We start from the raw sequence: 20,994 nt of genomic DNA on the forward strand, positions 1-20,994 counted from the left end.
ATCTATGGATGGGCTTCACACAATCTGTAAAACCTCTGAAATTTTATCTTTTGTGTGTGGATTCAGTTTTCTAGGATACTAGGGTCCCTACTTTCTTATAACATACTCTCTGAGAGGTCTGTTACTCTATAAGAGGTTAAGAACTGTGGTTTTAGAGAGTATCTGATAGTACTTTTATATCATATGACTTTGAAAAACCATATAAAACAGCAAGTTGCATAAGGTTTAGAACAGAGTTAGTGATTTCAAGGCATTCTTGGCTCTTTGGTAAGAAGACTTATTCAAAGGGAGAGATTATTAATTGTATCATAGCCATCACTGTTAAAGTCTATGAATTGGTTATTTCCCTTACCTTAACACACTGTCACAGGTTCACTAGGGTGAAGTGAAACTGTGCCTTCCTATAACGCTGTCCCTCAGGCCTGTCCCTTGGGAGTTTGGTTTCTCCTCTGCACCCAAACCAGACATGATTACAGAGCTGCAGGTTGATTCTCTACGATGTTCACTCCTCCACTGAATAAGAGTAATGCAAAGTAGTAGGTATGTTCACCTGGGTAATAAAACGACTTTAAGGCCATTAAAAATATAATCAGTCTTAAAAATAGATGATGACATAAAGAGATGGAAAGAGATTCCACGCACATGGATTGGAAGAATAAACACGGTTAAAATGTCCATACTACCCAAAGCAATCTACAGATGTAATGCAATCTCAATCAGAATCCCAATGACATTCTTCATGGAAACAGAACAGAGAATCCTAAAATTCATATGGGGCAACCAAAGACCCCAAATTGCTAAAGCAATCCTGAGAAAAAAGAACAAAGCTGGAGGTACCACCATCCCTGACTTCAAAGTGTACTACAAAGCCATAGTGATCAAAATGACATGGTACTGGTACAAAAACAGACACACAGATCAGTGGAACAGAACTGAAAGCCCAGAAGGAAAACCACACATCTATGGACAGCTAATCTTTGACAAAGGAGCTGGGAACATACAATGGAGAAAGGAAAGTATTTTCAACAAATGGTGTTGGGAAAACTGGACAGCCACATGCAAAAGAATGAAAGTAGACCATTATCTCATGCCATACACAAAAATAAAATGGATCAAAGACTTGAAGATAAGTCCTGAAACCATAAAACTCCTAGAAGAAAATATAGGTAGTAGACTCACTGACATCAAACTTAAAAGGATCTTTTTGAATACCAGGTCTTCTCAGACAAGGGAAACAGAAGAAAAAAATAAGTGGGACTTCATCAGACTAAAGAGCTTCTGCAAGGCAAAAGAAACTAGGATCAAAACAAAAAGACAGCCCACCAAGTGGGAGAAAATATTTGCAAATCATATATCTGACAAGGAGTTAATCTCCATAATATATAAGGAATTCACACAACTGAACAACAAAAAGACAGCACAATCAAAAAATGAGCAGGGGATAAGAACATTTTTCCAAAGAAGATATACAGATGGCCAAGAAACACATGAAAAGATGTTCAACATCACTAATCATCAGGGAAATGCAAATCAAAACTACACTAAGATACCACCTTACACCTGTTTAAATGGCTATAATCACTAAGACTAAAAATAACAAAAGTTGGAGAGGGTGTGGAGAAAAGGGAACCCTCATACACTGCTGGTGGGACTGCAAACTGGTATAGCCACTATGGAAAACAAGATGGAGGTTCCTCAGAAAACTAAAAATAGAAATACCATATCCAGTTATTCCATTACTGGGTATCTACCTAAACAACTTGCAATCAATAATCCAAAGAACATATGCACCCCTGTGTTGATAGCAGCACTATCCACAATAGCCAAGACCTGGAAGCAACCCAAGTGCCCATTGACCAATGATTGGATAAAGATGATGTGGTATATATACAATGGAATACTACTCAGCCATTAAAAGAAGACGGATCCATCCCATTTGCAACAACATGGAAGGACCTGGAGGGAATTATGCTAAGGGAAGTAAGACTGAAAAAGACAAACACCAGATGATTTCACTCACATGTGGAATATAAACAAACACATGGACAAAGAAAACAGTTCAGTGGTTACCAGGGGAAGGGGGGTGAGGGGTGGGCATAGGGGGTGAAGGAGAACACTTACGTGGTGACAGACAAGAAACAATGTACAACTGAAATTTCACAATGATGTCAACTCTTATGAACTCAATAGAAATTATATATATATATAAGATCAGTCTTCAGATATCCAGTCTAGTAGAATGTTGCTTAACTCTTGAATTTGGATATCTTTCATTCCTCAGATTTGGGAAGTTTTTGGCCATTATTTCCTCAAATAAATCTTTTGTCCCTTTCTCTTTCCTTCTGGAAGTTCCATGATGCATATATTGGTCCACTTGCTGATGTCCCATAAGTACCTTAGGCTCTCTTCACTTTTCTTTATTCTTTTTTCTTTTTTCTTCTCTAACTGAGTAATTTCATATGACCTGGTTTCAACTTATTGATTCTTCTGCTTGATCAAGTCTGCTATTGAACCCCTCTGTGAATTTTTCATTTTAGTTATTTGTATTCTTCAGCTCCAGAATTTCTGTTTGGTCCTTTTTTATAGTTTCCATCTCTTTAATATTCTCATTTTGTTTGTGCATCATTTTCCTGATTTCATTTAGCTGTCTATTGGTGTTCTCTTGTAGATCATTGAGCTTCCTTAAAACTATTATTTTCAAGTGTTTGTCAGGTATTTGTTCATAGGTCACCATTTCTTTGGAGTTGGTTTCTGGAGATTTAGTTTGTTTCTTTGATTGCATCGTGTTTCTCTGTTTCTTTGTGTGCCTTTTGATTTTTTTGCTGACTTTTATGCATTTGAAAAATAGCCACCTCTTCCAGTCTTTGTGGGCTGCTTCATACAGGGGAAGACCTTCATCAGTCAGCCCAGTTATAGATTGTGGGCCCTCTGAAAGCTTTTGGGCAGATGTGACTCTCTAGGCTTGTGTATGTGATTTGCCAATTAGAGAGGTTTGCCAGTTTCTTTTTCAGGAGCTCATAATCTCTTGCTCCCTCTAATATCTGTCTGTAGTACTGCAGCTTCTTTGGTGCTGCAGCAGGAAGCCACCCCACTCTCCTTTGTTCTCATTGGCCCCCAGGCATCCAAATTACGTCAGCTCCCATCAGCACCCCAAATCAGGTGAGATAGAAACCAGTCCCAATGGCAGCCCTCCAAAACGCTGGCACATAAGACACACGCTCTGCTCTCCTCCCTCCCTCCCTCCCGAGGATGAAGCTTCGAGTTGGGCACCTACTCCTGATGGTGCTGAGCCACACTAGGCTCTGTCTGGTGCCAGACCATGCCAGTTCCATCAGCAGTTCGGGTCAAGTGAGACAGAAACCAGTCCTTCAGGCAGCTCTCCAAAAAGACGGAACTGTGACTGAATTTTCGTCTCTTTTCTTTCCCCTGCTCCTCACGATGGAGGAGCTGTAAGCAGGGGTGAGCTGTGCTGGCTTGGGGGAGAGGTGGTCGCAGGGAAAATGAAAGGGCTCTTCTGCCTAGTTTCAGGGTGGAAGTTGTTAGCTTTGCCCTTACCCAGGGGACTGCAACTTCTTACCTGGCTTCTGAAGTTCTCACAAAGATACTTTGGTCCATGTATTGCTGTTACGACAGTGTCTCTGTCAGGGAAAAAGAGCCGGGACTTTGTATTCCTCCGTCTTGCTGATGTCTCCCTCAGAATGTTGCTTAACTCTTATGACCTGAGTTTCAGTGTCATGATGAAAGATTGTGAAGGAACAATGATGAAAGTTAGCAATGGAAACTTGCGAGAATGTTAAAAAGCAATAAGATGGTCAGACAACACTAAAATCTGAAAAGTCAAGTCAGGACCAGAGAAGACAAAATACAGTATTGTTCATAGGAAACATTTTCTTGAGAGCCTAGCAGAATCATGTTCAGGAAACTTATTGAGAGCCTGCCATTCATACTCAAATATTTAACTACCTTCTACTGTGTGCTGATCACTGGTCTAGGCACCGAAAGGCACTGCCTTTGTGGGACTCATGTTGTAGCTGGAAAACAAATAACTCATACTTTTAATATGAGCTGATCACAATGTAAGGGTGAAAAAGATATGGTCCCTAACCTTAAACAAATTTAGTCCACTGACTATACAGAGGGGTAAGCAAATATCTGCAATACCATGTGACTTAGGCGGTCGTAGAGTAAGCATAATTGTTGAAGATCTGTGAATAAAGGGAGGCTGAAGACAGCTGCATCGAGAAAGAGGTACCTGAGTTGGCCTTGATTAGGGAACTCTCATATTCATAAAAAGTCTATTCCAAAATCCTCAAAAGTCAAAGGAAAGGTATTGGCGCTGGCCCCATGGCCAAGTGGTTAAGTTCGCATGTTCTGCTTTGGTGGCGTGGGGTTCACTGGTTCAGATCCTGAGCGTGGACCTACCACCGCTCATCAAGCCATGCTGTAGCAGTGTCTCACATAGAAGAGCTAGAATGACCTACAACTAAGCTATACACCTATGTACTGGAGCTTTGGGGAGAAAAAAAAAAAGAGGAAGATTGGTAACATGTTAACTCAGGGCCAGTCTTCCTCACCAAAAAAAAAGCATAAAAAAAAAGAAAGGAAAGATGTTGTTAGGAACACAAGGAGCACAGCTGCGTGTGATTACAGTCATTAGACCCAGTGTTAGAAGCTACAGTGGGGCAATGAGAGACAGTTTTACCAAAGACCTTATGTGAACACAAGCAGAAACTAGGGCAGGGTTTTAAAAAATCTTTAAGGGTAATTTTTACCATCCATTATAATTGAATTTCTAATAATCATTCACATTTTTAAGTACAAATGTAACAAATATTGTACATGCCAAGTCCTTCCTCCTCACAACATCCCTGAGGTAGGTGCTATGCCTACCTTCATTTTACAGACGTGAAACAGGTTTGGTCAGCTGTGTAACTTACTCACTTAGCTGGTGAGGGAAAGATGTGGGACTTACCTGCATCTTTCTGACTCCACAGTCTGTTCTTAACCACTGTGACTGTTACGGATACACTTAGCTCCAAGAACGAAAAACCTGAAAAGTGACTAAAGTTTATTTTTCTCACATAAGAAGTCCAGAGGAGTTAGTTTAGGGATTTTGTCTTAAGCCTGTCTTCAAGGAACTAGGTTCCTTTTCTTCCCTATTGTCCTTAGTGTGTGCCTCTGACCTCAGACCAAGTCACAAAATGGCTGCTAGGTCCCAAGGCATCATATCCACGTTCCAGGACCGCCCCCCCCAAAAAAGGAAGGAGCAAAAGCCAAAGGCCTTTCTATCCAAGAAGAAAGGCCTCCTCAGAAACTCCAGCCCACATTTCATTGGCCAACCCTAGCAGCAAAGGAAGCTGGCAATTTGAGAGTTTTGTTTTCAGCCCCTTGACACAAATAATCCACATCAATCTACAAATCAAAATTGGGGTGAATTTATTATGAGTCAGGTCTGAGGACTAGCCTGGGGCCTTCCTCCCCCAAGGAAGGAAGGGCACCAAAGAAGTGGGGTGTACCAAGTGGTTATACACAGTCTTGGAACAAAGAGCATCCATCATATATGGCAGGAATATCCCTTTTACAATTATCGCGAGATGCTTTGCTGGCCCAGCAGGTCAGAGGTCAGTGGTCACAAGGTGGGTGGTCACACGGTGAGCACAGCAGGTCCATAATTAATCCTTAGTTTAGGGAGAGATGCATATTAAAGGAAATGCCGATGTGGGGGGAAGCTACCTCCTTATCTTTAAGGGCATTGTTCTTATCTTTGGGACATTGTAAGCGTTTAAAGCAGATGTACAATGCATGCTCAACAGACCTTTCTGGAAAAACAAGGTCAGGTCAAATTAGTTTCAAACCAAATGGCTTCCTCATATCCTCCAATATAGCCTACTGCTTGTCATTTATTTATCACCCTTACAGTGTAGGAGGCAGGTGAAAGTGAGTTGGGTGGGTGCTGAGTGAAGCCACTTAAACAGCACGTGCACAAACAACCTACACACTCACTCTGCTCAGTTACCTGCCTGAGAAAGTTGGAGTTACGAAGCCTAGTGTAGAGGGCTCACGTGACCCAGTCCTTTCTTTTCCTTCTTGTGTCTCTGTTCTCTTCAGCCAGACTTGGCTTTTTGCTCTTACCCAGCATGTTCTTTCCTTGAAGCCTCCACACTCCCACTGAGGCTCAACCTGCTCCCTGACGCCACCGCCAGTGCAGTCAGGACGCCTGCATTCCGCCACTAAGCGTGTATTAGTGTTAGAAGAGACGGCGCGTCACAAGAGAACCACAACCATACCTTCAACGCGAGAGAACGTGTGCTGCCCTCTCAGCAATCATGTCAAGGGCCAGGAGAGAAGGCTCTAGTATCTTCAGTGACCTGGGCTCCTTCTGTTTCGCGGCTCTGCCGTCTTCCACGTGCGACTTCTGCCTCATTCCATCTTGAACACCGCAGAACAGCACGTAGTAGACACAAACGACAGGGACTGAGAGGGGTCAAAGCCAAGGGAGTGGTTTCCAGTCCTGAGCATGCTGCGGGGGCTTTTTCCGCTTTTCACCGTTTACTCGGAGTTAGCAGTTCGACCTGAGCTCCACTAGACGGCAGCACGTACACACATTGAGTATACCAATGTGCGAATCCTTAAAAACTCAAGGAAACAGAACCAGCAAACTAGGAAGAAACCTGAACTACACATCCCAGCATTCATCATTAAGCGCCTGACTTGTCTGCACGAAGGTCGGTCTCCGTTTGCCGCTCGCGCAGTGACCTGAAGGACGCCATCCACCTGCTGCTACTCTAAAGTAAGATTTCCTGGTATTTTTTCAATGAAACTTTAAATGGACTGGGAAAAGGAGATGTTTAATTTTTAGATGTTGCTTTGCTCTGCACGTTACTTATTTCAGGAAATCTTAGCAGTTAGATCAGGATAAGGATGCATTTGGAAGTCTGGTATCTTAAGTTTTTCAAAATAACCAAAGAAGAGAGGATTTTTCAGTGTTTTAAGTGAACATTTTTCTTCCGGGCTCACGAAGACAGAATTCCTGAAAATGCTCTGTCTCTGATAATGAAAAATTAACACTTTGATTCCAGTGTTTACAGTAAGAAAGCCATCAAGTTTGCTTTTCATATTGGATTTTACCATTTCAGTCTATGTTTGCAACTCATTTTCCCAAAAACTCTGTTTTAGCGTGGCAGTGCAGTTGACCTAACAGTAAACCTTCGGCTCCAAACTCCAGGCCCAGAAAGGCAGGGAGGCCGCCCGGAGCACGGCGCCCAGAGCCGCGGGGCGCACGGTCTCAAGTCACAGCGTTTGATCCGCACGCTCAGGACTGGGGGTGGGTAAAGGTTCCTGGAGTCTCTCATTCCTAAAGTACATACTGAAAATATCTCAACTCTCCCCAAGTTTAAAGTGAGTATGAACCTCTCGTGTAAGAAGGGGGAAAACCAGTGAAAATTTCGTTGCCTCAGAGTGGCTGGGCTTCTTGGTGGCTGGCGAGGGCGGCCGCGGTCGGAGCGCCTCGGGCAGCGGCGAGCTGGTCCCGGAGTCGGGCGCCGGCAGCTCGGGGCAGCGCTGGGAGCAGAGGGAGCGAGCGCCCGGGCAGGGGCGGGGACAGCGGGGCACCCCCTGGAACGCCCGCCGCCTGTCCGCGCGTGGACGCCGCGGGCCCCGGGCGGCCGAGGGCTGGACGGCAGGCGTCCGGGCGACACGAGGCCCGCTGGGCCGGCTGGTGGGAGGCCCGGGTGCGACGCCGGCTGGGACGCGGGAAGGAGCGCGCGGGACCCGGCCGCACCTCGGGCCTTCGCCCCGCGCCCCGCCTCCCCCGGCGCGCCCGCCCCCGCCTGCCTGACGCCCCCCGCCCCGCCCCCCTGGCGCGCCCGCCCCCGCCTGCCTGACACCCCCCCCGCGCGTCCGCCCACGCCTTCCTGACGCCCCCCGCCCCCGCTTGCCTGACGCCTGCCCGCGTGAGCGCCCCCGGCGGGCGGAGCCGCGCGTGGCTGAGGAGGACGGAGTGGGGCTCGGGAGGAAAGGGCTTCGGGGCCCAGGCCGGAGAAGCCGCCTGCGCCTTCTCGGGCGCGGTGTGTGTGCGCGCGTGCTGCTTGAGTGCGTTCGCTCAACGCCCTCCCAGCTCGCTTCCCTGCCTTTCCCATCCTGAGGGGGGAAGACGGCGCCCCCACACGCCGGCCCCCGCGGCTGCTAGGGCTGGCGGGTGAAACGTGGGCCGGGGTTCTGAGCAGGCCTTCCTTCTTGGGTAGAAAGACCTTTGGCTTTTGCTCCTTCCCTTGGTGTTTTTTGACGCGGATGCGGATATGGTGCCTTGGGACATAGCAGCCATGTTGTGACTTGGCGCGAGGTCAGAGGCACACGTTGAGAACAGCAGGATGGGGGAGAGAGCCTGGCTCCTTGAAGACCACCTCATTTGATCATCGTTTGACTCCTCGCCACCCCGACCTCAGCACTAGCCGTTCCGCGCGCCCTGCAGTCGGCACTGATCAGACCTGATGCACGCCACCTTTCCCCCGGTCACAGTGTCTCAGTCCTGCCTGTCAGAAGTGACTGACTGTGGCTGTTAAAGCGTTAACTCCCGCCGGCTTAAGCTTGAGAAGAGGATTGGCAGCGTTATGGGGAGGCCTGCGTTTCGTCTGTCTCTCTCACCTGGACCAGGCCACATCAGTTTCCTCATCTGTAAAATGGGGGTATTGGACATGATTTGATTTTCCGGTTCTTTTGTTCAGTGACTTTCTGAGGCCGATGGTGAAATCTTTCCAAGGGACAAGGAAAAACCACAGATGAGAGCCAGCCCTGATGGCTTAGTGGTTAAAGTTTGGTGCACTCCACTTCAGCCTCCTGGTTCAATGTTAGCTTAGGGCGAATCTTCCCCTGCAAAAATAAGAATATAAATAAACAAACTAGAAATGATTGATGGTGCAAACCCAACGGAAGTTTACAGGACAGAAAGCAGGAAGGACATGCCCAGTGGCATAGCAGTGCGTGCGGGCACAGCGGGGAGGATGGGGACGGGAGGACTCCACCCCTTCTGGATCAGCATTGGGTTCTCAAAAAACCGAAAGGTGGGTCAAGTCCAATGTCTGTCTCTTACTGAGTATCAGTTGAGTGGGCTGTGCCAAATGGTTTTGATGTACAAAGCTAGGTATCTAGAGTGGGCGCTCTTGGAGAATTCTCATGGTGGGAATATTTGTGCTGAGGTGCCATCTTCAGGTTCTTAAAGGAGTACATTGAACCATTCATTCTAGATGTTACTGCATAGGACCATGTCTACAGTGCATGCCATTAAATACACGTGTCTGTAGATTAAACCGCAGGTTCCGTTATGGGTCGACTTGATGGGAAGGTCATCGTCCTGACAGCTGCTGCTCAGGGGATCGGCCGGGCCACTGCCATAGTAAGTTACTATCTCTGTTTGCTTCCTGCCTTTGGAGGTGTTGAATCACGTGGACAGATCCCATGGCTGTTTAATTCTGCTCTACTACTTTTTTTTATTGGCTTTTGTGCTTCTGTTGTCTTAAGTTACAAAAATAAAAGTTGCTACTCCTGATCCCAGGCGGATGAAGCAAGGCTTACCTCACATATTTATTATGTGACGTCTCATAACTTTTGACTCTGAGAACTTATTTCTTTGCCTCAGTTTCTCTGCACTGTAATAAATTTATTACAGGGGGCCTAAAGGAGTGCATAGCCCTCTGAAATCACGTCAGTTCAGACATAGGACTCCAGAGTTCTAAGACTATCAGGTTACCGTTACCTTTACCTTGTAATTTATAGCAGCTTCTTGCACATTATATTCCTCACCTGAGCTAATAATGCAGCTTAACTGTAACGGTAGGATATAGTTTGATATTTGTGAAAACACTAGTATACTCTTAGGAGGAAAAGTGTTGAAATAACCCATTTTTCTCATTATTTGGGGTTTAGTCACCTGCTCAGAAATGGAATAAAGGCTGTCAAATCACAGAATAGTAGTATTTTGAGAGGTGTTAATAACAGAATCCTAGTTTTTTAAAAACACTATTGTATTTGATGTTACTAAAAGGGACAAAGTCAGATGACAAGCACAATGTATGTCATGTTGTACTAATTAATGATAAAAATAACAAAGGGAAGGGCGAAGCGAGACTAGATAGTTTGAAATTCCACCCATGTATAAGGAAAACAATGAAAATAAGATAAAGGGAGAAAAGGCTAAAGGATTTTCTATTCATGAGAGCAGCTTAACCAAGTAAACAAAGGATTCATTTGTGTGTTGTCTTCCAGGCTTTTGCAAGAGAAGGTGCCCAAGTCATAGCCACAGATATCAATGAGTCCAAACTTCAAGAACTGGAAAAGTACCCGGGTAAGCAACTCAGCAGCTTGAACTTGGGATTCAGAGTCCATAAGGTATTATAAAAAACAGTACTCGTCTGCTGAAAGAAAATTACTTGGCTGGTCAGCTCCACCGGCCATCTTCTTAGAGCCTGATTCTTTGATATCAAATCTATATTCTGTGAACCTACAGACAAAAATCTGTATACTTAAATATATAAAAGTTGTATACTTAAAATTTTTTTTATCCAGCATGTTGAAGGATTCAGTACCTAATTACAAAGTTGTATGTGAAATTTAACAGTTGTTGCGTTAACTTTTAATGACAACTTTCACTTCTGTGCCCTACTCAGCACAGTGCTGTCCAGTAGGAAAATGATGTGAACCACGTGTGTGATTTAAATTTCCTGTGGCTACATTTAAAAAGTAAAAAGAAACAGATGAAAATTAATTTTAGTAATGTATTTTATTTAACTAAATATATCTAAAATACCATTTTAACATACTCAATATAAAAAAAATTTATGGAATATTTTACATTCTTTTTTCATACTAAATCTTTTAAATTCACGTGTGTTGTACACTTACAGCGCATTTCAGTTCTGACTAGCTGCATTTCAAGTGCTTAGTAGCCACATGTGCCTGGTGGCTACCATATTGGAGACAGCTCAGCCCTAAAGCCACATATGATCAGAAACCCTAAGAGATCATGCAAATTATTTCGCTGTGTATCACCCCTTACTGCACCACACTGAACTCAACTCCAGCATCAAAGGACTTCAACTAGAGTTCCTCTGAAAGAAATCAGAACAGATAGCTCATTTGAAAGTTAATTCTTCCAGCAAAATAGAACAGGTTATATAATCAAATGCAAATTAGCACATTGAATTCATGAACGGAATTAGACTATGCTATTTTAATTATTGGATTGTTTATTTATTATTGGAAAATTATTTAATTTTAATAATAGGGAATTTTAACTCCAAGTCAGAAAAACGCTGTTGTACTGAAAAAGTATTGAAAAAGTACTAAGGGAAGAAAGTCCTCCCAAAACTTTCTCCCCTTTCTCTCCTTTTCTATGTTTATAATCTTTTCTTTCTATATCTATAAAAGAATAATAAACCATATTTTTTTTAAAAACATTAAAATAGTGACTTTCTTTTATTAGAGAATGTTTGGGGTTTTTTAGTAACTATTACAGTGTGTCTCTGAGATCCAATGCTGGATCTCTCATGTCTAGCTTTCAAGTGTTTCATCCCTTCTCCTGGCCCCTCATTTCTTCTCCTTGCAATTTAGTGCAGAAATAAGTGATTATACCCTTGACTGACAAAGTTGTTTCCAATAAATAATGGAATTGACATGAAGGTAAAGTGCACAAATGGAAACAGTCTCCTGTCTCACTGCCCTGCCCTTCCCTACCCCTCACTCAGATAGGATTCAGTGTTCCTGGGGCAGTGACTCGCCTCTGGGGAAAGAGCAAGCCTGCGCTCTGTTATTACTGCTGGCTCACTGAGAAGCATCTAATATAGATCATTCATACTTCACTGTAAAGTCTTTTCTCAGAAAAGGCCTTTAGTATTCAATTTAGAGAGTGAAGAGAAAGGGAGGGAAAGAGAGGTGTGTTATTGGGAGTTCAGGATGGGGAGGATTTTAAGATTTTTATTAATGAGATTCTTAAGATTCTTAAGACCCTACCAATGGTCAACAATCCTATGAAGGCAAAATGGACAGATACTGTAATCTTTGTACTTCAAAGCAGCTACATCTACAAGACTAAACATTTTTTATGGGTATAAGTAAATAGTTTCCCTTGTTTTATGTTTCAGGTATTCAGACTCGAGTCCTGGATGTCACAAAAAAAAAAACAAATTGATGAGTTTGCCAATGAAATTGAGAGAGTTGACATTCTCTTTAATGTTGCTGGGTAATTCATAACTTTTTAATTTCATTCTCCTCACAGAAAGTTTTCTATGTCTTTTATTAAAAGAAATTTGATAATATGGCCAAATTATTCTTTGTGAACCCTAATATATTCCTTAGGAAATAAAGCTGGATTTTGGACAGAATTTTTGTTACAAGTAAGATTCAGCAAGTAAAACAGCCATAGAAGTTGACATGTGCTTGGGGCCTAAAGGCACTTAAGGATACTCAAGACAACTGCTACCAATCCAACGCTGTTGATCTACCTAAGGCTGGGGACAGGCTCACACCAGTGGACTTGTCACTGATGTTCCACTAAGACTTATAAAATAAAATTAAAAACTGTTTTCCAGGAGTGTCTTTAAGGCAAAGTATATCTGCCAAAAACTGAGTACTCAGTTTATTGAAATGCGAATGTTCCCCATTTGTTGGCACAACATTCTGGCAAGTTCTTTCTACCTCCCAAGCGCAGCATTTCTTATTAGGACAATTAATCCCAGCAAAAGAAGTTTCACTCTGTTGCTTTATATACAGCACAAAGAGAATGGCTTAATTGAACTTGATAGAGTAGTACCAAACTTGCTGAACCATGCTTGAAGGATGAGAGACTGGAGCTGGAGCAGCCCCATGTGGAGCAGCTAGTGCTTGTGCTCACTCTCCCTTTTCAGGCATGACAGTAGAGATGAGGACAGTTGAGGCTTACGCAGGACTAAGTAGATAGAGTCTGATGTTCCACTTTTCTTGTGTGGTGTTAACGTTTATACTGTGGCATTGATAGAAAAATCCTAGAGCCTTCTTATGTATTTTTATGATTCTTCCTAATCATGTTTCAGTATGAAAAAAGTCTGTCTATTCATAGTTTATCATGTGTTACAATGTATGGAAATTAAAGCAACAATTTATGATTATCTATTTTATAAATAATCTGCTCATCTTTCATAGAAGAATATATTCAGAACCATGAAAAAATCAACTAGCAAAATTATTTTTTGAGCATCTATTAAATTTTCAGCAAAGTAAGGGATATAGAAATATAGCATGTGGTTCTTGCTGTCATTTGATTGAACTGGAAGTACAGTGGTACATGGGAATCACAACTGACAATATTTTATAAGTAATTACATAATTTTGGTCCAGGGGACAGTGAAATCAATTAGGACCCCATTGTTATAAAGCTTCCTTGAGGAAATGTGACTTGGAAAATAGCAAAGGCTATTTTGAGGGTTTTCTTTTGTTCTGCTTTGTTTACTCAGTATGTCAGAACTGTACAGTAGCGATATTACTTTGCTGCCCTGAGATGGTGAGATACTTGTTTTCCCTGCAACTTTGATTTCCCTTGAGAATGATAAGTTCTTGCCACCTGAGGGCACTGCTGCTCTTGAAATCAGAGTCCACTGGGGCAAGTGTCCTCAGTTGTTTGTAATGGCGTTGATATTTCCTGTGCATTTGGTATAGAGCTTCTTATGTTTGGGGGCTCCAGACACTTGCCGCCTTCTTTTAAAAGAAGGATCTTGTTTTCAAATAACAAATTTTTTACCTTAAGTTGTTGAGACACTTACTTACCTAATGTACCAAGTGATACTATGTTTGAATTGTTAAAAGTCTTGGTTAGGGAAGGGACAATGGTCTAAGTCAATAAATGAAAATAAAAATGAAAAGGAAGTGGAATAGAAATCGTTTTTAATGATAACTTTTCCCCATTGTTTAATTACTCTTCCAGTTTTGTTCATCATGGAACCATCCTGGACTGTGAGGAGAAAGACTGGGACTTCTCAATGAATCTTAACGTCCGCAGCATGTACCTGATGATCAAGGCCTTTCTTCCTAAAGTAAGGTGACCACCACCAGGATGACCACCACGTTAGTCTCCAGGTCTCCATCCTGGGCATCCAGAAAGAATCCTCACATGTGCTGAAGAGTAATGGTAGTTAACGTAATGACTAACATGTAGTGAACATAAATACCAAGGCATTTAGTATAAATTAATTCGTCTGACCTTCCAGTTCATCCATTCAAAGAATATTTATTAAGCACTTTCTACATGCCAGGCTCCATTCTAGGTGCAGAAGACAAATCAGAGAACTAAACAAAGTCCCTTCTGTCAGGGAACTTCCATTTTGGAGAGGTGAGACAGGATAATATGTAATCAAATAAACATATAACATGTGAGGTAGTTATAAGTACTATGAAGAGAAAAAAAGCTCAGTTATTAGAGAGGTCCCAGAGGGCCTCACTGATAAGGTGAGATTTTCATAGAGGCCGAATGGAGCAACGGAGCTAACCATTCAGGTGTTTGGGGAGAAGCTTCCAGGGAGAGGGACAGCAGGAGGCCTGTGGGACCAGAACAATCCGATGAGGTAGGTACTACTTTGTCCCATTCACTGTACAGAGAAAGAAACTAGGAGGTTAAGTAACTTGCCCAAATCACATAACTAGCAAGTGGTTAGAGCTAAGATTAGGCACACGCTCTCAGGATGGATGTACCCCACTGCTTTTCTGTACCTTGAGTACCCTCCTTACTCTCCTGTCTTTAGCTGAGCCACTGAAGTTCCAGAGAGGTGAGAGACAGCATGTGCTGAAGAGAGAGTATTCCTCCTGAGTCTGCCACCCTTGAATTCTCCAGCCTTCACACAGCTCATCAATGTTTTTCATTTTGTTATACAAATAAGCTTTAAGTACCTTTTGATACAAAGCACCACACCAGGTGCTCTAGGGGAGACAGGTGTAAATATGAAAAATGTTGACTTCAAATGAGCTTGTAAGCCAGCAGTAGCAGACAGCACGGGCTCAGACAATGGACGGGTTGACTGTGTACAGAACCAGCTCAGTTCAAGGTTGTAAATTAAATCCTAGTGAAATGCAGAAGAGCCATTCTTTCCATCCATCCCTGCTGGATGAGATGACTGGAGTACTGAATGCTGCCCTGTGCGGGACAGGAGAAGAGCTTTTTAATGGCGCAGCAGGACTGATACTTTGCTCTGAACATTCAACCTAACGTCAAGAAGGATGCAGATGAATGCTAAAAGGAAAGTTAGAGAAATTGACTTAGTAACAAAGGAATTTGTTTTTAATCTATTTGTTTAGTGCCTAGAAGGGATCTTTGGGTGGGCCCACAGATTGTTGAACTAGCAAATTTTTTAAAAATATAAATTGCCTTTTTTACCTATCTGGAGGTGATGAAAATCTGTTATTTGGAACTTGGATGCATTTTTTGAAGGCTGGTCCTTAACACAGGATTTGGGGAGAAGCAGAGGCTGTGGTAAAAGGGGAGAGCGTCCGTCACAGCTGGTGAGACGTGTGAGACTCATTTGTAAAATGAGCTTGTTCGTGTCTGCAGTGCTTCACGAGTATCAGTGAGGAACGTAGGTGTGAGGCACAGTGGAGCTGAAATTTACACTTGTAAGTGTTAACTTTTAAAATATCGAACAATAACTTGCAAATTAGTGAGTTTGCCTGTGATTTAAAGCACCTCAACAATAATCCATATGAAACAATGACACTCGTTTGTAAAAAACGAAAAGAAAAAAATCCCCCAAAATATTAACCAGTGGGATGGGGAATCAAAAGGAGTCAGTGCCACTTGTTAAGGTGACCCTAACCAACCTGACCCCAAGGTCAGACTCTGGTGTCAAAAAACCTTCGGCACAGCCTGAGCTCTGCCCCTAATTCGCCAGGTGCCCTAGGAGATGGTACTTAGGCTCTCTCAGCATGTGTTTCTTCTATTTATTTATTTACTTTTTTTTTTTTCTAAGATTTTATTTTTACTTTTTCTCCTCAAAGCCCCCCGGTACATAGTTGTGTACTTTTAGTTGTGGGTCCTTCTAGTTGTGGCATGTGGGATGCCACCTCAGAGTGACTTGATGAGCAGTGCCATGTCCACACCCAGGATTCAAACCAGCAAAAGCCTGGGCCACCGAAGCGGAATGCGCAAACTTAACCACTCAACCGCAGGGCCAGCCCCATGTTTCTTCTGTTTAAAATGAGGGTGATAGATTACACAATCCCTTCCAGCAGTAATTGTCTAGGATCCTCTTGTGTTCGTTAACCATGACACACATATACCCAGTTAGAACTTTCCAGAGGAAGCCAGGATTTGGAGTCCAAGCAGATCTGCAAGGTCAGGTGGTCAAAATATAGGAACACTTGTAGGAAATTTCTGTTCATGGATAGACATTCCAAGACTGAAAGATCGGTCAAAAGGCAGAGGACAAATTGAAGATTCTGTAAGAGGTCAGTGCAGAATCCAAGGTCCACTAGAAAAGAAGATCCATTACGACAAGGATCTGGGGAGGGCTTGGATGTTTGGGGATTTTTCCTCCTTTGCTGTATTGTAGAAGAGTCCCTAGCACACGGAAGTGCTTAGCAAATGTTGGTTGAATGAGTAAGTGAATCTAGGTTATCAGTCCAGGTTGGGGTCAGGCATGGAATCACTGAAGACCCAAGGAGCCAAGGTCTGCCAAGTTTAGGAGCTGAGTTCTGGTTGATGGGGACAGAAGAGCTGAGTCAGAGTGGGACTGACTAGATACAGCTAGAGGAGATCTTTAGAGACCTTTGTAGCCCTGCCTGAGCTTCTGGAAGATCAGTCCTATGTGGCCTTACTATGTACAGACACTCCACTTTATGGGCCACAGAGGGCTGCTGCTTGGCAGGCAGAGGGAGCATCACACGGGACAGCAGGTTCTGAGCTGGGGGTAGGAAGGCAGCATGGAGGGAGGCAAGGACTTTGGGCTGGAGAATCAGCAGACAGGCCCAGCCGAATGTATGGTACCAGTGTTGGGGCAGCAGTAGCATCTCTAGGCGCGAAATTCTAGTTTGCCTGAGAGATTATTGCATTTCAGAAGATTGGAGACTGAACTCACTTAATAGCCCATTTTTATATATTAAGTTGGGCTATATGTATTAAAAATGGATTATGTATGTTAATTATATTTCAATAAAACTGGAACAATAAAGTAAAATGGGTTATTTGCTAAAATGGATAAGAAAGAATAATTTTAAGGCTTAGTTTTCAACACCATTCTACTCTACTAATTTTCCTAGTGTTTTTTATGAGGACCCCATTTCATTATGATTCTCTTTATTTTATAGACACACAAGTTGAGTTAAATATATTCTCCCCTCCATCTTCCTTGACTTGGTGGGTCACCTCAGCCTCTCCCAGTGTCCTTCGCTGTCTCCAGCACCATGCCATAGGCTGGTTTCAGACTCTCTGCTTTTAGTATGATTGGTAGCTAAGTATCAAAACGGAAAGTAGGAAGATGACCATAAAGAGATGTATAATCTTGGCAGCCTCATCCCTGATCCATTCGATCATTCACCGTCTCCATTCCTGCCTCTGTCTGAAAGCTACTGGAGAAACTCACCCCAACGGAAGTGACTTTTTTCTCTAGACCCTTTACACTGCCTCTCAAGACTCTGCTCTTTTAGAAACTTCACTTGATTTTCATGATAGAGTATATCCTGGTTTTCCTTCCTCTGTTCTCTAGTTGATATTCTCCCTTTTCCTCCTGGCAGTTATTTGAACTCTTCCCCACTGTCTCGTGGCCACCATCTCCCCTTGTTCTCTATAGTCATCCTCCCAGCCTCTGACTTCCATGAAAAGTTAGTGCCCATTAGGCCCATTCTCTCAACCTCTTGCTTCTTCCTCCAAAACGTTTATGAGTACCCATGCCCTTGCATGTACATAATATTATCTTGAAAACATACGTATATGTTATAATTAATAAAGTGTAAGTTCATTGAAAACAAAACATTTTTTAAGTCATAGCAGCCTGTTTCATTATATATTCTTTTAGGTCTGGGGCAGGGCCCAGTAATCTGCACTTTAAACTAGCACCTCAGGAGATCTTAATTCATCAAAACGTATTGACCGCCTACTGTGCCCCTTGTCTAGGAGGACAACACAGCCCCAGACCCTCCTCTCTCAAAGTTCACAATTGAGTGGGGAAATCCTGCAGGACGTATTTTTAGGAAACACTGCCCTTGACAGGAGGCTGCCATCAGTGCATGTGGCCATGGACTGAGCTCTGCCTGCTGTGTCTGCTTTTACCACTCCTTTCCCGAACCACTACTGCAGCTTCCAGTCGTCTCCAGCATAGGCTGCCAGAGGAACCTGTAATCCCCGGATCTAGACATACCGCTCCTCCTCTGCACTAAGGCCTGCCTTATCTTCAGGGGAAATCCCAAATTCCTAAATTTAGTCCCTGTTGGCCTCTAAGGCCTCTTTCCTCCCAGGGCCTGCCTTCCAGCCAGACCCATCCCTTCCCCCCAGTTCCATAATAGAACCTTTATACCTATGGTTCTCATTCCTTAAAACACGCTTCTCTTTTGTTTTTCTGACTGTTACTCCACAAAAATGGGGTTATCCTACCCAATGCACGTAGAAAAAAAACAATTAATTACAGCATCAGATTTGGGGAAAGAAAAAAGCTTTATTGCTAGCTTGATCTGCAAAGAGACAGGAGGCGTATTCTCTCAGATCTGTCTCCCTGATCAAGGACTTGGGGCAAAATTTATGGGATGAAGGGCAGGGTGGTCTGAAGGGTGGAGACGGATACTTGGAGGTGAGAAATGAGGTGAGTGATGATCTGTGCAAGTGCAGTCAGCTCCATGGCTCTTCATAGGACGCATATTCACAGAATGGTGATGTTGGCATGATCTGAGGGTGGAGTTTTCAGCCCTTTGATGTCAAAAAGATTACTTAACAGGCATTTGCGCAGGCCCACTTGATGGAATGGTGGTCTTACCTGGCCTGAACTGGACAAGGGGGGACTCTCAGTTCCTGAAAACCCACTCTTATTACTCTGTTGGTAAGACGGGGTCAGTTGAACTGGTCCTGGAGGGCCCACGGTTACACTAATACTCTAGTTTTCAAAAACCGACCCACATATTTCCTCCTAGGAGCCCTCCTCTGAGTGTCCAACAGTGGATTGGCCCCTTCCTACCACCCACCACCTGTTCTCTGTGAAGGCCCATGCTGTCTCTGGATGCTGATTATGTCAGCCGCCCAGTCAGACTGGCAGCTCTCCATAGGCAGGGACTGTGTCACTTATCTTTGAATCTCCTGGACCTACACAATACCCAGCCACTGTAGGTATTCATCAAATAATGTGTTCACTGGAGTAAGAGTTTTCTAACATCAGGAACACAGTAAATATGAACATTCATTTGCACTGGCTTAGAGTTCATCCTCGGTCTTGCTGATACTCTTGTGACAGGGGAGGTGGTAGTCCCCCTGGGAGATGTTCTTGCCAGTGAGAGTGTACTCTGCCATCAGTTCCCAGCAGTGATGAGGAGGTTGTTAAGACTGCTTAATAGTACTTCATGTTAACAGCTAATAAGATGGTTCTGCAAACCCAGAGTAAATGCAGATCTTTTAAAGAGGTAGTATTTTTAGCCTGCAGAGTGGCATTTTTTTTTTTATTATTTGTTTTATTTTGGCAGATGCTCACAAATCTGGCAATATTATCAACATGTCCTCTGTGGCTTCCAGCATCAAAGGTAAGTCTGTTTTCCTCTGGGGGTTGTGATGAACATACTCATAATCTTCACAAGCTAAGGGTTTTGGAAACAAGCATAGCAGATATGATAAAACTTACCCATAACTTCAAAACTGCTCTTTTAAAATTAGTATTAAGTTCCTTGTCTACCAGTCCTTTCACCTTACATGTGATCCAGTGACATTAAATGAAAGTTTGTTTTTTGTGCTCTCCCGTTTAGTTCTTCTAATGGATATGGCAGTGGAGATCAAAGTGGGAGAAGGAAACATTTATTCATTTGATTAATCAAAAATGTATTGAACACCTACTGTGTGCCCCTGCCCCCAGAGAGTTCACAGTCCAAAACGGGGAGTGGGGAGAGGCTCAGGCAAACACACGTCTTCCACCATGTGATAGTTCCACTAAAGCGGAACACGCGCACTTAACCACTGAGCCACCAGGCTGGCCCCAGCTATTTCATTTTAAACTTGAAAATCCATGTGTGCCAGACTGTGCCCTTATCTCCATCTTGCACTGCAATCCTGGCCCTTCAACTTGACTTCTCGTTTAGGGCCCAGATCAACTGTCTTTGTGAAGCACCCCCCAAAGCCCACAGGCAGAGTTACTTCCCGTATTGTCACAGCACTTCATACAAAGCTCTGTTACAAAAAAAAAACAAAAAAAGAAATAGCCACTGCTGAGAGAACATTCCTTCTCTTTGCGAGGATACACACATTAAGCCTGCATGAGAGAGAAATGCAAAGAAATGCCTAAGCTTCTTGGTCTTTTGTTTTGCTTTGCTTTACCCTAATTTTCTTTTCTTTTCTTTCTTTTTTTTTTTTGAGGAAGATTAGCCCTCAGCTAACATCTGCCGCCAATCCTCCTCTTTTTGCTGAGGAAAGCTGGCCCTGAGCTAACATCCATGTCCATCTTCCTCTACTTTATATGTGGGACACCTGCCACAGCATGGCTTGATAAGCGGTGCTGTGTCCACACCCGGGATCCAAACCGGCGAACCCCAGGCTGCCAAAGCAGAACGTGCAAACTTAACCACTGCGCCAGTTTTCTTTTTTTATCTTTTTTATTTTATTGAGGTCATAATAGTTTATAACACTGTGAAGTTTCAGTTGTGCATTATTATTTTTCAGTCACCATATGTTGCCCGCAGCCGCAAAGGGCAAGGAATGACAGGCACCGCCAAGGCTATTTGGTTGTTTCAGCAATCAAAGGTTTTGGATAAAGGGAAACAGAACAAGGAGTGGGCATAAGGGAGAACAACAAATCGGTA

The 20,994-nt window shown here is 43.4% G+C and overlaps 2 protein-coding genes across 4 annotated transcripts in view; one reads left to right on the forward strand and one right to left on the reverse strand.

Moving 5' to 3' along the window:
- The window catches only part of LOC139043190 (collagen alpha-2(I) chain-like), a 49,676-nt gene extending 41,538 nt beyond the window's left edge, over nt 1–8,138 (reverse strand). The window contains exon 1 of the mRNA XM_070503477.1: nt 6,288–8,138. Within this exon, the coding sequence (XP_070359578.1) occupies nt 7,173–8,138 (966 nt within the window). The 3' untranslated portion in view covers nt 6,288–7,172. The remainder of the gene's footprint in view (nt 1–6,287) is intronic.
- Nucleotides 6,695–20,751, forward strand: LOC139043192 (dehydrogenase/reductase SDR family member 6-like). 3 transcript variants are annotated; one of them, XM_070503479.1, is made up of 7 exons: nt 6,734–6,790; nt 9,300–9,391; nt 10,261–10,339; nt 12,135–12,232; nt 13,949–14,057; nt 19,672–19,728; nt 20,561–20,751. In XM_070503479.1, the coding sequence occupies exons 3-7, from the start codon at nt 10,304–10,306 to the stop codon at nt 20,600–20,602; spliced, it is 342 nt and encodes a 113-aa protein (XP_070359580.1). In that variant the 5' UTR covers nt 6,734–6,790; nt 9,300–9,391; nt 10,261–10,303; the 3' UTR covers nt 20,603–20,751. The 3 variants fall into 3 exon arrangements, with proteins under 3 accessions (XP_070359581.1, XP_070359580.1, XP_070359582.1); XM_070503480.1 differs by lacking the exons at nt 19,672–19,728; nt 20,561–20,751 and adding an exon at nt 14,763–15,393 and having other exon boundaries at nt 6,695–6,790; XM_070503481.1 differs by lacking the exons at nt 6,734–6,790; nt 19,672–19,728; nt 20,561–20,751 and adding exons at nt 7,972–9,059; nt 14,763–15,393.
- Nucleotides 20,752–20,994: the final 243 nt, after the last annotated feature.

Source organism: Equus asinus, unplaced genomic scaffold (assembly GCF_041296235.1).
Source record: "Equus asinus isolate D_3611 breed Donkey unplaced genomic scaffold, EquAss-T2T_v2 contig_193, whole genome shotgun sequence".
Lineage (NCBI taxonomy): Eukaryota > Metazoa > Chordata > Mammalia > Perissodactyla > Equidae > Equus > Equus asinus.

Excerpts from the sequence above, each read along its gene's own strand:
- LOC139043192 (XM_070503479.1), top strand. The coding sequence starts at position 10,304 with ATGAGTCCAAACTTCAAGAACTGGAAAAGTACCCGG. Across the intron at positions 12,233-13,948 it reads ATTCTCTTTAATGTTGCTGG|TTTTGTTCATCATGGAACCA; the intron begins GTAATTCATAAC and ends TTACTCTTCCAG. Across the intron at positions 14,058-19,671 it reads TCAAGGCCTTTCTTCCTAAA|ATGCTCACAAATCTGGCAAT; the intron begins GTAAGGTGACCA and ends TTATTTTGGCAG.